Source organism: Mus musculus, chromosome 11 (assembly GCF_000001635.26).
Source record: "Mus musculus strain C57BL/6J chromosome 11, GRCm38.p6 C57BL/6J".
Classification (NCBI taxonomy): Eukaryota; Metazoa; Chordata; class Mammalia; order Rodentia; family Muridae; genus Mus; species Mus musculus.
In genome coordinates, this window is record NC_000077.6 from 73,387,622 (window position 1) to 73,404,736 (window position 17,115).

At 39.9% G+C, this 17,115-nt stretch overlaps 1 protein-coding gene and 2 pseudogenes across 2 annotated transcripts; 1 reads left to right on the forward strand and 2 right to left on the reverse strand.

The window, feature by feature from the left end:
* Olfr377-ps1 (olfactory receptor 377, pseudogene 1) lies at nt 463-1,403 on the reverse strand (annotated as a pseudogene).
* Gm17811 (predicted gene, 17811) lies at nt 2,208-3,306 on the forward strand (annotated as a pseudogene).
* Olfr1 (olfactory receptor 1) lies at nt 7,455-11,874 on the reverse strand. Of its 2 annotated transcripts, NM_146921.2 has the most exons (3): nt 11,691-11,874; nt 8,986-9,090; nt 7,455-8,413 (listed from the first exon to the last, which is right to left on the reverse strand). In NM_146921.2, exon 3 carries the CDS (start codon nt 8,397-8,399, stop codon nt 7,455-7,457), a length of 945 nt encoding a protein of 314 aa, NP_667132.1. In that variant the 5' UTR covers nt 8,400-8,413; nt 8,986-9,090; nt 11,691-11,874. The 2 variants fall into 2 exon arrangements, with proteins under 2 accessions (NP_667132.1, XP_030101874.1); XM_030246014.1 differs by lacking the exon at nt 8,986-9,090 and having other exon boundaries at nt 7,455-8,392; nt 11,828-11,843.
* Between the last annotated feature and the right edge of the window lie 5,241 nt (nt 11,875-17,115).

Consider the following 17,115-nt stretch of genomic DNA (forward strand, 5'->3'; position numbering starts at 1 on the left):
CACATGCAGACAAAACACCCTTATACACAAAATAGTAGTAAAGGTTAAAAAATTTAAGAATGAATAAAATCCAAGATTTGTTCAGAAATAGCACATAGAAGGAGGAGATACTTGGCTATTTTCATTGACTTAGGGTTTTGGAGGACAATTTAAAATGAGACCATATTTAAAGCACAACTCACGATAAACTGATAAAATTCTGGTGCGATTTAAGACGTACGAAGCAGACGTCACTAAAATAGCAGCTTTAATATATGCTTCTCTAGGATCATCTGACAAAAGCAAAATAGGAAAACAGTCATGTTCTCAAACATAATTTTTGTCTTCAACTGCACGCTGAACAATGATTTCTCTATACTTTTAACAGAATCTCAAATAGCAGTGAGAAAATCTGGTATAGTATCACGACATTAGTACAGTCTATTGATTAAAAAATTCCAAAATTATCAGGTGCAACCATCACAGACAGAAGGTAATTTTCTTCTTACAAAGGACTCTTGCCAGGGCCCCTTTCATGTCTCTGTTCCTCAGACTGTAGATGAAGGGGTTCAGCATGGGAGTCACCACTGTGTACATCATGGCCATGACAGTCTCCTTCACAGTGGTGTTATTAGCTGTTGGGCATAAATAGAGACCAATGATTGTCCCATAGAACAGTGACACCACAGACAGGTGAGAACCACAAGTGGAGAAGACCTGTGGATGCCTCGAACAGATGGGACCTTAAGAATGGAGGTGACAACTCGTGCATACGACACAACGATGAGTAGGAATGGAATGACAATAACAAGCCCTCCCATGACAAATATCACCAACTCATTAATGTGTGTGTCAGAGCAGGACAGTTTCAGCAAAGGAGATATGTCACAGAAAAAATGGGGGATCACATTGTCCTCACAGAATGACAATCTTGCCACAAGCAGGGTGTGCAACATGGCATGGAAGGTGGTCAGCACCCAGGACAGCAGCACCAGACTCACACAGAGCCTGGGGCTCATGATGCTCATGTAATGAAGGGGGAAGCAGATGGCCACATAGCGGTCATAGGCCATGGCCACCAGGAGGAAGCTCTCAAGGTCTGCAAAATACAGGTAAAAGTATAGTTGTGCCAGGCAGCCTGCATAGGGGATGGATGGAACTTGGCTCTGCATGTCCTGCAGCAATTTGGGCATTGTGACAGAGGAAAAACAGAGGTCAGAGAAGGACAAATTGCTAAGGAACAAGTACATGGGTGTGTGGAGATGGGAGTCCAGATGAATGAGGATGATGATGATGAGGTTCCCCAGGACAGTGGTGAGGTACATGGACAGGAACAGAGCATAGAACAGGTGCTGGTGCTCTGGGGGAATGGGCAGGCCCAGGAGGATGAACTGGGTGACCACAGTTTGGTTCTCTTCTGTCATAATCTTTCTCCTGCACCTCTAGAGAAAAGTGACATAGATCCTTGGACATACAAAGAAAAAGAAACGGACTTTTTTGTCTATCATTCATTTTAAACCATTTGACCTCATAACCATAATTATAATTTATGATCTCTGCAATCACCAATGACCTCTTTTTTTAACCTTCTTATGTTTCTGTATTATGTTATTTCCTAAATACATTTAGCTATTTTCTTCTGAGATCAAAATATATTAGTTTTTTCTTGTCTTAACTGGCCATCCTAGATAACTATAAGTAGCTCATTTACCTTAGTGTCTCTTAGACATCAGTGGTCCTAAAGATTCTGAAACTTTGTATTTTAATAATTACACACACACACACACACACACACACACACACACACACACACACACACACTCCAGTGGCTTAAATTGCCATCTAAAACTAAGGTGTGAAAGTCTGTGTAGCCTTTAGAACTCTATCTTTTATCTCAGTAGTTTTTTCTCTTGGCTATGTCACAGGCATGTCAAGTCCAGCAAATCCAAGTGATACCTATGATTCCTTTCTGCTCTTTCCCAGTGTGCTCTCATTCTACACTTAGGAACTGATAAATTTGATATCTTCAAGGCCTGGATCAAATCAGAAACCTGTCAAGTTTATTTTCTTCCTAGCACAGTCACTCTAGAAACCCTGTAGCTGTGCTCCACCTTTCCACATCATCCCAGTCATTGCCTTCACACTACACTCCCAGACTAGGATGGCAGCTAGATGCTACCTAGAACATATTTATAAGATTATGAGCTGCTTGGGAGCCTCTAGACTGGGGTGATCTCCAGGACCTAAGGTTTCAGTATTATCTTTGGGTCTGTTTCACCTGGAGCAGGCTTCTTTGGCTCGTGAGCCTTTAGCAGATGTCTACCACTTCCAGCATGAGGGTCTTCTCAATTGTGTTGCAGGCACACCTTCTGGGTGTGGAGCTAGTCCCTTCTCTGATATGCTCCTCCTGCACCCATCAGAAGAGCAATATAAACCCCCCGTGGCCAGTTGCATGCAAGGACACAGGCAATTACTGTATCATGTTATTTTCTGCTGTTGGCTTTGGGAATGTCAACCTTGGCTATACCCTGAATACGGGCTGCTCCCAGTCCTGCCCCCATGAAAACATCAATATCAACCCTGGTGTGGCATCTGTGAATAGCTACCAAAGCTCCTTCTGCAATTTCAGCAATGCTTGCCTCTGACTTCATGCCAGTGTCCCACTACTGGGCCTTGGACTCCTGCTCAGCTAGCTGGCTCTGCTGCAGCTGAGCCCCTGACTGCTCTCATGTGTTCCCCATATACCCCTAGCTCAGGAAATAAAGTCCAGCTCCTTTCAGGTCCCAGGGAACCCTAGGTGCTGTCATCTCCTCCTGGAAGTGTCTAGTTCCCCTCCACACTCTCTCAGCATCAGGGATAAGTACCAAATTCACCCATATCTGCTTTGTTGAAATGGTACCAGCTACTCTTGCTTCCAGAGCCCATCCTATAACCTCTTTTGGAGAATCAGGAAAGGGGTGAAGATTCCTTGGAGTCTCAAGGGTATCAGGGTCATCTCTGAATCCTGAGGACACATTTACAATGATGTCTAACTCAAGTGAATGTACTCAGTGTATTTGTGTGTGAATGAAGCCACTTGGATTCTGGGATGTGCAAAGAGGACCTGGAAGATTCTAGAGCAGAAGGCCTGTGTCTCCACCAAAACTCCATGCCCTGGCATTACTGTACCCATGTTGCACTCGATTCAGCAGGCTGCTCATGGAGGGCTGCCACCCCTCCAGATGAAGGTCCCCACCCTAGATCCAGTTGAGTCCCTGCCTGTCCTCTCTGTTCACACTGGCTTCATGCTGCTATTCTAGTACCTCAAATAAACTGTTCCCACCCATTGCAAAACAAACAAACAAACAAACAAACAAACAAACAAAAAAGATTACGAATGTTTAAGTCATTATATTTTGAACAAATTAATCTGATATGTCTCAGGAAATTAGGGAGACAACATTATTAACATTTCTTTTATTCAATCCAACTTTCAATAATATCCAAAACTCTTATGTTCTCAAATGATGCTTTATTACCTGAGCAGTGCTGCATCTGTGTACAGCTCTTCTCTGATGCTATCGTTAAAATCACAATTTCTTGTTTACAGCATTTTACACTTGCTGTTTCACTTGCCTATAGTTTCCTCCTCTCATTAGCTTCTTCACCTATGCTATCCATATTTATCTTTCATAGATATTACATGCCAGTTGCTAGTCAAAACTTTCTACACTTGACTGAGTTTGGCTACTGTGCTTTCACCAAATCCTATGTTCTTCCCACACATGGCATGGTGCTTGTGAATGACCAGGATTTATAAATGTTTGTTGGTTGTGTTTCAGTCTGAGACAGGTTTCTTAAATGTAAAAAAAAAAGTTCCTTAAAATTCTACTCCCCTAGAAGTATAGGTCCCACGTAGTATAGGAGTATATGAAGAGGACACAAACCAGGGAGCTCACCTGTGGGTGTTGCTCCTAATGATCCAGGAGCTTTGTATCATCTTCAGCCATTAAATCAGCAATTCTCAATGAGGACAGCACATACATATCCCCTAGGAGACAGTATAGCTTGCATTAAATAGAAACCGCCTGGAAGTCTGTGAAAACACAGATTCTAGTTCTATAGATCACATTCTACATTGCGAATGAAACACAAGGCAATGAAACCTAGGTGCTAGAGAAGTCAGTACTTACACTATCACTAAAAAATATAGATTGGTGAGACCCATCAGAAAAACTGCAAGTCTTTTGACTGGAGGCCTGATTAAGGTTTATTAATGCTCCCCAGCAAAGTTAAAAGAAATCATTATTGTTTCAGGGATGTTATGTTGATAAAGTGCATTATTAGGAGAATAATACCACAGTCATTAATAAAAGGAACCACACCATGAATAAGTAATTTAAATGGTACCACTAATTCAAATACATCCAGGATGTGGAAAAGTCTCTGAAGACAGAGAGATGACATAGAAGGAAATGACTATACCTGAAAAATCTTCCTACAGAATATCACATACTGCAGAATATCTAAACTCTTGGATTGGAAGGATAGTAAGACAGCAGCTCATTTGCCCACCTGCCAACTCATCTGGAATATTTAAGACTGACACACAGTCCTTGTATAATATCATGTTTCCCTTTATTCACGATGGTCATGGGGAATAATAGTTTCTAGTCAACACCTAGATCTGCATCACCCTTTTTCTTATCTCTCCTCCCAGTTATCTCTGGGCTTAAGAGGCTCTGTATCCCAAAGGAATCCAGATCCTGAACAACTCATTAGTATAATTGTCCAGGACCTTTCTAGGACCAATTCTTTCTGAGTCCTGTAGTTGTGACTGATTATAGTCATTGGTTATGTATTACTAAACTTGGAGAAAAATTGAAGAAGAAGAAAGATGCATAGGTAGAAGTATATTCATAACATATTTAGGGGATGAGCTACATACCTATGTTGTTGGAGCCTGTATTTTGAGGAATGTTATGGACTAAACTTAATAATAAATAGTTAACTTAGGGACTAAACTTAACACTAAAAGTCCTTTTACAAAAGGTCCCATAGTCACAGTATTGGGAATATGGCTAAATTTTCAGCCTTTACTTTAAAGGTAAAAAGCTGTTTTAGGAAGATACCCAGAGGTCTGCCTGTCATATGATCTACTCACAGTAGGCGCCACTACAATATGCAAGTATGTTATGGAGATATGTGTGTGTGTGTGTGTGAGAGAGAGAGAGAGAGAGAGAGAGAGAGAGAGAGAGAGAGACAGAGAGAGAAGAGAGAGAGAGAAGAGAGAGAGACAGAGACAGAGACTGAGAGAGAGAGGAGAGAGACAGAGAGAGAGACAGAGACAGAGACAGAGAGAGAGAAGAGAGAGACAGAGAGAGAGACAGAGAGAGAGACAGAGAGAGGAGCAGAATGGTTTGAACTTTATGAAGAGAGGCAGGACTGGAGATGTAGGAGTTGGTGAGAAACAGCCTGATGTGAATAGCCTTCCCTGCCATCAGAGTCCACGGTAAAGCAGCAGCAGCAACAACAGCAACAACAAAAGCCAGGCAGATAGGAAGTTCAAGAGTTTGGATATTGCTGCTATTGAGTAAATTACAAGTACAACTTAGAAAAGATAGATAGATGCCAGGAGCCATTTAAGAGAAGCTAAAAACTAGCAGGTGATCTTCCTGAGATGGTTCTGCTATGGACTGTAAATCTATATTAATGTTGCTCCTTTAGATAAGGACGAGAAGATTATATTTTAGGAATGATTACTGCTAATAATATGATTTTCCTGTTATTATTAAATATATATATAATAATCATTAGGTATTAGCCCACACCTTTGAACAGATTTCTTCAGAACAACAAAGAACTGTCTTGTAGAGATGCTATATAGACAAATAAATGATTTCTTAATTTTTAATGATTCTATATGAATTCCTAAAATCATATTTAGTTAATTATTAAGATCATTTATAATAGGATTGCTATTAAGTCCTTTCTGATGTCAAAACTGCAATGAAAACTCTGCCAGTCCTCCAGATAATTGCTCCTGAGGTAGAAAGCAGGCATTTACAACTTAGAGCACATTCCAAAAGGTTGTAAAAGAGAGCAAGATTAGAAGAAGACAGCAGAGAGAGCTTTTCTTTTTTGGAGATCTTTTCTTTTTCTTCTTCTTTTTAATTCTTTAATTTCTTTTTACAGAGAAGGCTTCACCGGCCTCCCAGTTTGTCCCCCAAACCTCTCCCCTTCCCATATATCCTCCCCTCCCGTCTTCAAATAGAATGTCCCCACTACCCCACCAGACCTCCCCACTCTCTGGGGCCTCAAGTCTCTCGAGGGTTAGGTGCACCTTCTTTCACCGAGGCCAGACTAGGTAGTATTCTGATGTGTATGTGATGGGGGCCTCATCTCAGCTGGGGTATGCTGCCTTGTTGGTGGCTCAGTGTCTGAGATATCCTGGGGGTGCAGTTTAGTTGAGATTGCTAGTCTTCCGATGAGGTCATCGTCCTCCTCAGCTTCTTCCAACTTTTCCCTAATTCATTCACAGGGGTCACCAGTTTCTGTCCCCTGGTTGGGTGTAAATATCTGCATTTGACTCTTCCAGCTGCTTGTTGGGCCTTTTGGAGGGCAGTCATGACAGACCCTTTTCATAAGGACACCATAGTATTAGTAATAGTGTCAGGCCTTGGGTCTTCCCCTTGAGCTGGATCCCAATTTGGGCTTGTCACTGAACTTCTTTTCTCTCTTGCTCTTCTCCATTTTTGCCCTTGTAGTTCCTCCAGACAAGAACAATTCTTAGAGACCTTTTTAGAGATAGAACTTAGAAATAAAGATTAAAACTACTTTTCAAAGTGCCCTCTTTTCCTGTGACTTCAACTAGCAGGCTGGGAGTTAGAGCTACACAGTTACTGCAGAGATAGAACAAAGTCTACTTTATCCCCCACTGTTTTACTACGAGGTGCTAAACACCAGAGACTACAGTTTTCTCATCACAGAGGAACTCCAACAAGCAGGTCAGCTACCACAGCAAAGTGACTTAGACATAAGATAGGTAAACATTTTATTATTCAATTATTCAATCCTAAGTATCTCACAAGACCAAGCCTTGCCCCCACTGATGCTCTATCCCCCCCTTGGCTACCTTCAAGAGAGAGCCAGAAAGAAGAACTGATGGACCTGGCCCCTAGCAGATGGAGATAGATAGGAAACAAAAGTTTGGACAAATAGTAAAATCCAAAAATAACTTTATATCAGGATGAACAGGAGTCCAGCATAGAAGTATATCTACACTAAAATTTTCTAGGAACAAAAACATGCAAGATAAAGAGAAAGGTGACTCAGGTCCCTCAAACCCAGTTTCCTTGTTAAACTACTTAGCCTTACTTCTTAATATAGTAGGCAATTAGTATGGCTGGTGGGCTTCCATGGTGGAAAATTCAACAAAAAATTTTACATTAATATGTTTATGGAATGAAATTATATTTAAATTTCAAGTTTTATCATTATAGGTTTAGTTGAATTTTCCTTTTGCAAAAGACTCTTTCCAGAGCCCCCTTTATGTCTCTGTTCCTCAGGCTGTAGATAAAGGGGTTCAGCATGGGAGTCACCACTGTGTACATTAAAGACATGACAGTATCCTTCACAGTAGAATTATTACTGGAAGGAGATAAGTAGAGACCAATGACTGTCCCATAGAACAGTGACACTACAGACAGGTGAGATCCACATGTGGAGAAGGCTTTGTAGATACCTTGAGAAGAAGGGACCTTGAGAATGGAAGACACAATTCTTACATAGGACATGGTAATGAGTGCAAATGGAAGGACAAGAAAGATGCTGGCCACAATAAATATCACCACCTCATTAACACGGGTGTCAGAGCAGGCCAGCTTTAGCAGAGCAGACATATCACAGAAATAGTGAGGGATCACATTGTCCTCACAGAATGACAATCTGGCCATAAGCAGGGTGTGCAGCATGGCATGGAAGGTGGTCAGCACCCAGGACAGCACCACTAGACTCACACAGAGCCTGGGGCTCATGATGGTGGTGTAATGAAGGGGGTAACAGATGGCCACATAGCGGTCGTAGGCCATGGCCACAAGGAGAAAGTTCCCAAGGTCTCCAAAAAACAGAAAGAAGTATATTTGTGCCAGGCAACCTGCATAGGGAATCGATGGAACTTGGCTCTGCATGTTCTGCAGCAACTTGGGCATTGTGACAGAGGAGAAACAAAGGTCAGAGAAGGACAAGTTGCTGAGAAACAAGTACATGGGTGTGTGGAGATGGGAGTCCAGTATTATGAGAATGATGATGATGAGGTTCCCCAGGACGGTGGTGAGGTACATGACCAGGAACAGGGCATAGAACAGTTGCTGGTGCTCTGGTGGAATGGGTAGGCCCAGGAGGAGGAACTGGGAGATGACAGTTTTGTTCCTTTCTGTCATAGTGTCTATGGTACCTTTAAGAGAAAATATGACATCGGCTTTTAAAATAGATGTGATTATGTATTACTGTTAATCATCTGTTATGTGGTCAACAATACCAGTTCCCTAGTCATCACAATTACATACACATTACAAATGCTTATTGTCTCTATAATACTGATGATTGAATATTTAGTTCTTCCTATTATGTTTCAGTGTTCATTATTTCCTAAAAATTTTGTATATTTGTTTCTGAGACACAGCTTGTTGTTTTTCTCTTACCTGCCATTATTCTATGAATAGTAAATAACAGTAGTTAGCCCCTTTCTACCAGGACCTCATATGACTGTTGAACTGAGAGATGTTTTCTGAGCCACATCCTCTCAAAATTCTATATATAATCTCATTGCCAATGACAATAGTCTCCCTTTACTTGCATATTCTGCTTTGTATTGCTAATTATCTTATCTGAGTTCAAGAGATTCCAAATACATCTTAAAGGTGTTGCTCAGCTCTCTCCTCACCACCTACCCCCACTGCTTTTATAGTTGAGCAAATGAAATTCCAAATCATACCACAAACACGAATTTTAGTTTGTTTGTTGTACCTTCAGCCTAGGGCATCTGATAAGTTCTTCTGTGTGTTCACTTGCTGCTCTTTCATGCCTTACCAAAAGACCATATTCACAGAGCAATGTGGCATCTTCTGTCCCCTGGAATATCAAAGCAGATGTTTACTTTCTGTCAATGTCTGTGCTAGCAAATTGTTTCTCAACATGCTTTATCCACACAGTGGTGTCCTGAGATGGTAATCTGATTTTTTTTCCTGATTATTGCTTCATGAGTATTATCATTGCTCTAAGAAAAAGGCATATACTTTAGCATGTTCACAACATCACATTTTTATTCTACCCTATAGTAAAGCCTTTGCTGGAAGTTACAGTATTTTGTCTCCAGTTTTCAAAATTTGCTACTGCTCATTACTATCATTCTGTGATTTCTTCATGATTTAATGTTTATTTAATGCTAATGATCTGATGTTTCATGTAATGTTAAGGACATAGAATTTTCATTTCAAATAGAATAAATACTCTGTTAAAATATTTTCAGGATATAAGCTTACTATATAATAATTTAGTGTTAAAATCTGACATTCTATAATGAATTTTAGACAGGAAATTTTGTATATACAAAAAATATGTGGATAGGTCAGATGTAAGTTTTTTTTCTGTAATGTTGGTGAGTAAAAATGAAATCTTCATATTCCAATTTTGAGAGTGTCATTGAAATTGATGTAGAAAATATATGTGATGATTATTTTTATGAATTAGTGGGAAAAAAAAGACCCGGGCATGGTGGCGCATGCCTTTAATCCCAGCACTTGGGAGGCAGAGGCAGGCGAATTTCTGAGTTTGAGGCCAGCCTGGTCTACAGAGTGAGTTCCAGGACAGCCAGGACTACACAGAGAAACCCTGTCTCAAAAAACCAAAAACCAAAAACCAAAAACCAAAAACCAAAAACCAAAAAACAAACAAACAAAAATGAAGGATGTAGTTGTTTCAAAATATCTGGGGCTTTCCTTTCCACATCTACCAAAATTTGTCTAGCTTATTAGATGCTTAAACTTTGGTTCTAATAGTGACTTTGAGAAATGTAAGCTTTAATGTTTCTCTGAGGTTTCATTTCAACATTGTCAATATTCTAGTTGGCATATTTGAATAAAGAGGATTATCATACATCCTCTAATGAGAGTCATACAAGAAATTGAAGGATATCAGAAGAAAACAAACTCTTCTGAAGAATTTTGCCTCCAGACTGGACTTAAAACTTCAACCTCTAGTATTTTCAACGGACCTCACTCTACTGACTGATCCTTCAGATATTGGATCGATCCCATCAAGAACACCTCCCCAATTATATTTCTTCTGGAAAACTTTTTCTAATAATGCTCAATATGTCTCAATTCTGATGAAGGGAGCAGAAGAGGATTATTAAGAGATGCGGGAGGACTGGGAATGTAGCTCAATGGCTCTTGCCTAGCATGTCCAAAGTACTGCATTTGATAGCTAGCATCAAGCAAAGGAAGAGAAACAAATAAAGAAGCAAATAAAGGTGAGAGAGAAAGAGAAAAATGGAGGAAGACAGGGATAGAAAGAGTGAAAGATATTGAGAGACAAAGACTGTAAGAGAAAAAATCAAATGCTTCATTCTGTGGTGATGTTTATGATGTTCACTGTTTGCATATCTGAGTGTTACCAAGTGAAGAGATATATAGGAAAATCACAAAGTTTCTGAAGTTCTGCTTGCTCTGTGAACGATTGGGACCTATTTCTTGTATAGAATGATGTGGAGTAATCAGAAACTAGAGACCTCACCTGGACTCATCATTACTGATGACCTAATGACTTTCTATCTTTTTCAGTTGTCAAATATACAAGTTTAGATCTGGACAGCATATAAAAGTTTCTCATGAAATGTTTCTAATATTAAGTATGCAGGAGGCCCTTCATGCAATAGCATAGACATGAAAGGAAAAGCACCACAGATTTTGAGACAAGTACATGTTTCTTTTTACATTTACAATGTTATATAAAATAAATTAATCATATTTGTTTTCCCACATCAACTTCAGTGACACTCTCTGAACTGCAGCATAAGGAGATAATTTTTACTCACTAACATTATAGTACACTGCACATCTGACCAACTCACACATTTTTCATAAACCTATAACTTCTTGTCTGAAATTGAACACAGGCCAGATTATGCCTCTGTAGTTTAGATTCTACATGACAAATGCACAACAAATGATGCCAATAGCATGCTCAGTAGACTATATTGAGAAACAATTGTACCCATTACTACTAAGCATATAGGTTTTTGAGGTCTGTCAGATAAATTATGATCTTGGACCTTTCAACTTGTCCATAGCCTATTAAATCTCCATAGGTGAAGGAATATTAATGAAGAATTAAGAACCATAGAAGTTATATTAAATTTGACTTAAGAACTCACAGGTTGAGTACAGCATTACATAATTGTAATCCAAGGTGAGGATTACAGCTGAGGGCATAAGGTCACCTTGAATTCAAAGTACCCATAGGCACCAAAGTCCCATTCTCAAAAACCCAGACAAACAATCGTGTTGCAGTCACATGATCTTTGAGCACTTTGTATAAGAAGTAGTTGTAAAGAAGTCTGTCATCATTAATTATGGTTGGTGTCCACAATATATGGTGTCCATGAAACAAAATACTTCAATAATAGCAAAGTCTTCAGGGGAAAGAAATGGCAATGAATAATTTTATCATACCTGAAAATTTGTCCTGTGTAACATCATACAACCAATACTCTCAGGCTAGAAGAACTTAAGAAAAAAGTTCATCTTTACTCAGAGTGCATAGGATGACTTCCAAATCCTGACAAAAGGTACTGCTCTCCTTTAGTCACTGTAGACACAGGTCATAACATGTCCTATAATCATCCCTTAACTCCGCACCTCTGTTTCTCTCATATCCCATTTAGCCATCTCTGTGCCTAAGAGGCTCTGCATCCCAGAGGAGTCCAGTAACTCATTAAAGGCAGTAATTACCAGGGACCTCTGTAGGACCAGTTTTCTCAGAGTCTTACAGTGGTGATTGATTATCATCACCAATAACATTACTATACTTAAGGGATGGCAGAGTTTGAGAGAAACTCATGAATGGATACTTATTCCTTTACTTTTTCATGTGGTTAAAGCCAACTCTTTGTGGAGAGGAGCCTGAGGAAAACCCCTGGAAGTAATCAGAGAAAACACTTATGGATAGAAAATACATCAGAGATCACCATTTACTCAAGAAGCCACAGTAGCCTTTAAAGACACATAGTTTGGAAATGTTCCCAGGTTTTTATGAAGAATAGTTATGTTGCTGGGTGGATCAGATTCCTGTGACTAACTTCCTCTGTTTGCCAAAATGTTGAACACAAGAATAAGATGAAAGCTGAACTGGTTTAGGCCATGTTTAATTCTTATTATAATTATTATATAAATGAAAAACCTCATTTGGTTACTCATGTTTTATTCTTATCTCTTTAGGAAAATATAAGTAACACTATATCACCATCCTCCCCACCATTCTTTGGAGGCTTCACCTTATGCCCCAATACCATGCCATATGGTCCTGAAAGCCATAGATTTCTCGTGTGTTTCTTACACCTGGACCAGTCCCACCAGGAGAGACCTGTTCTCCTAGGAATGTTTCACTCCCGGGCTCATAAGTTAGACAGCCACTTTCTAAATAAGTAGAAGTCCTTAAAGAGGAAACACAAAAATCCCTTAAAGAATTATAGGAAATCACATCCAAACAGGTGAAGGAATAAAACAAAACCATCCAGGATCTAAAAATGGAAGTAGAAACAAACAAACAAACAAATACAAAGGGAGACAACTCTGGAGACAGAAAATCTAGGAAAGAGATCAGGAGGGTAAGGAAAGATTGTAGGAATCAAAGGGGATGGAATACACCAGGACAACACAGTCCCACACTATCAACTAAGCAATAGTTCACATGGGCTCCCAAAGTCTGAAAAGACAATCAGGGGTCCTGCAGTGGTCTCTACTAGGTCATCTGCCTATATGTTAGGGCTGTTAGCTTGGTGATTTTGTGGGACTCCAAAAAGTGGGATCAGGTTTATCTCTGAGTCTTTTTCCAGATCTTAAGAGTCTTTTCCTTTTATTGTGTTGTTTTAGTCATCCTTGATATGAGGGCTTTTATCTTTTCTTACTGTATCTTGTATTGTGGTGCTTAGTTGTTCTCTTTTGGAGGCCAGATCTTTTCAGCAGAGGAAAGGGAGGAATATATTTGGGGAAGAAGCTTAGAGGTGTGGAGGAAGGGGAAATGGTGGCTGACATGTATGGTATGAGAGAAGAATCTATTTTCCATAATAATAAAAAGAATTTAAGGCCTAAAAGCTCTAGAACAAAAGGAAGCAAATTCACCCAAGAGGAGTAGGCAGGAAATAATCAAACTCAGGGGCAAAATCAACCAAGTGGAAACAAGAACTATTCAAAGAATCAACCAATCGAGGAGCTGGTTCTTTGAGAAAATCAACAAGATAGATAAACCCTTAGCCAGACTCACTAAAGGGCACAGGGACAGCATCCTAATTAACAAAATCAGAAATGAAAAGAAAGACATAACAACAGATCCTGAAGAAATCCAAAACACCATCAGATCCTTCTACAAAAGGCTATACTCAACAAAACTGGAAAACCTGGATGAAATGGACAAATTTCTAGACAGATACCAGGTACCAAAGTTAAATCAGGATCAAGTTAATGATCTAAACAGTCCCATAACCCCTCAAGAAATAGAAGCAGTCATTAATAGTTTCCCACCAAAAAAAAAAAAAAACCCCAGGACCAGATGGGTTTAGTGCAGAGTTCTATCAGAACTTCAAAGAAGATCTAATTCCAGTTCTGCACAAACGATTCCACAAAATAGAAGCAGAAGGCATTCTACCTAATTCATTCTATGAAGACACAATTACTCTGATACCTAAACCACAGAAAGATCCAACAAAGATAGAGAACTTCAGACCAATTTCCCTTATGAATTATCTATGCAAAAATACGCAATAAAATTCTCGCTAACTGAATCCAAGAACACATCAAAACAATCATCCATCCTGACCTAGTAGGTTTTATTTCAGGGATTCAGGGATGGTTTAATATATGGAAATCCATCAATGTAATCCATTATATAAACAAACTCAAAGACAAAAACCACATGATCATCTTGTTAGATGCAGAGAAAATACTTGACAAAATCCAACACCCATTCATAATAAAAGTCTTGGAAAGATCAGGAATTTAAGGCCCATACCTAACAAGGATAAAAGCAATCTACAGCAAACCAGTAGCCGACATCAAAGTAAAGGGTGAGAAGCTGGAAACAATCCCACTAAAATTAGGGACTAGACAAGGCTGTCCACTCTCGCCCTACCTATTCAACATTGTACTTGAAGTCCTAGCCAGAGCAATTCGACAACAAAAGGAGATCAAGGGGATACAGATTGGAAAGGAAGAAGTCAAAATATCACTTTTTGCAGATGATATGATAGTATATATACGTGACCCTAAAAATTCCACCAGAGAACTCCTAAACCTGATAAACAGCTTCAGTGAAGTAGCTGGATATAAAATTAACTCAAACAAGTCACTGGCCTTTCTCTACACAAAGATTAAACAGGCTGAGAAAGAAATTAGGGAAAAAATACCCTTCTCAATAGTCACAAATAATATAAAATACCTTGGCGTGACTCTAATTAAGGAAGTGAAAGATCTGTATGATAAGAACTTCAAGTCTCTAAAGAAAGAAATTAAAGAAGATCTCAGAAGATGGAAAGATCTTCCATGCTCATGGATTGGCAGGACCAACATTGTAAAAATGGCTATCTTGCCAAAAGCAATCTACAGATTCAATGCAATCCCCATCAAAATTCCAACTCAGTTCTTCAACGAATTAGAAAGAGCAATCTGCAAATTCATCTGGAATAACAAAAAGCCTAGGACAGCAAAAACTCTTCTCAAGGATAAAAGAACCTCTGGTGGAATCACCATGCCTGACCTAAAGCTGTACTACAGAGCAATTGTGGTAAAAACTGCATGGTACTGGTATAGTGATAAACAAGTAGACCAATGGAATAGAATTGAAGACCCAGAAATGAACCCACACACCTATGGTCACTTGATCTTTGACAAGGAAGCTAAAACCATCCAGTGGAAAAAAGACAGCATTTTCAACAAATGGTGCTGGCACAACTAGTGGTTATCATGTAGAAGAATGTGAATTGATCCATTCCTATCTCCTTGTACTAAGGTCAAATCTAAGTGGGTTAAGGAACTCCACATAAAACCAGAGACTCTGAAACTTATAGAGGAGAAAGTGGGGAAAAGCCTCGAAGATATGGGCACAGGGGAACAATTCCTGAATAGAACAGCAATGGCTTGTGCTGTAAGATCGAGAATTGACAAATGGGACCTCATAAAATTGCAAAGCTTCTGTAAGGCAAAAGACACCGTCAATAAGACAAAAAATCCACCAACAGATTGGGAAAGGATCTTTACCTATTCTAAATCAGATAGGGGACTAATATCCAGTATATATAAAGAACTCAAGAAGGTGTACTCCAGAAAATCAAATAACCCCATTAAAAATGGGGCTCAGAGCTAAACAAAGAATTCTCACCTGAGGAATACTGAATGGCAGAGAAGCACCTGAAAAAATGTTCAACATCCTTAATCATCAGGGAAATGCAAATTAAAACAACCCTGAGATTCCATCTCACACCAGTCAGAATGGCTAAGATCAAAAATTCAGGTGACAGCAGATGCTGTCGAGGATGTGGAGAAAGAGGAACACTCCTTCATTGTTGGTGGGATTGCAAGCTTGTACAACCACTCTGGAAATCAGTCTGGTGGTTCCTCAGAAAATTGGACATAGTACTACCTGAGGATCCCGCAATACATCTTCTGGGAATATATCCATAAGATGTTCCAACCGGCAAGAAGGACACATGCTCCATTAAGTTCATAGCAGCCTTATTTATAATATCCATAAGCTGGAAAGAATCCAGATGCCCCTCAACAGAGGAATGGATACAGAAAATGTGGTAATTTACACAATGAATTACTACTCAGCTATTAAATAGAATGAATTTTGAAATTTCTAGGCAAATAGATAGACCTGGAGGGCATCATCCTGAGTGACGTAACCCAATCACAAAAGAACTCACATGATATGTACTCACTGATAGGTGGATATTAGTCCAGAAACTTATAATCCAAGTTATAAGATACAATTTGTGAAACACATGAAACTCAAGAAGAACAAAGACCAAAGTGTGGACACTTTGCCCCTTCTTAGAATTGGGAACAAAACACTCATGGAAGGAGTTGCAGAGACAAAGTGTGGAGCTGAGACGAAAGGATGGACCATCTAGAGGCTGCCATACCCAATGATCCACCCCATAATCAGCCTCCAAATGCTGACCTTATTGTATCCCGTCCTGCGGGATTCAGTTATTCGTGGGTGCGAGGGGGACCGCAAATTTGTAAGGATATGGGATTGGAAGAGAAAGAAAAGCACGACCAAGTAGATTGTACCTATCAAGGTCTCCTTTTATTAGGCTGAGGTGCCTTGTTTTAAAGCATACATCTCGGGGAACAGAGAGGGGTCTAGGGGGAATTTTAACAAAGAACAAAGAAGTGGGCATCTGCTGACATGAGGGCCGAAGTCAGGCTCCAGGTGGCGGGCACTCTGCATATTATCTCCAGAACATAGATTCTCCTTGACAGCCTTGGGGTGTCAGGCCGGGTTCAGGCGTAACTCATGTCCTTGGATGGCATGAGAGTTCAGGAAGAGATAGGGAAGAGGGGACTATAATTCAGCTTTTACAGCCTTAGGTGCCAGGAAGGGAATAGGGAGGAGGGAGTGATAACCAGCTCCTAGCACGAGGCCATTTGGTCTGTCAGGGAGATTGTGAAGGGCTCGCTTTCTCACGGTATTGTCTCTGACACCATTGCACACACTAGCAAGATTTTGCTGAAAGGACCCTGATATAGCTGTCTACTGTGAGACTATGCAGGGGCCTAGCAAACACAGAAGTGGATGCTCACAGTCAGCTATTGGATGGATCACAGGGCCCCCAATGGAGGAGCTGGAGGAAGTACCCAGGGAGCTGGGGGGATCTGC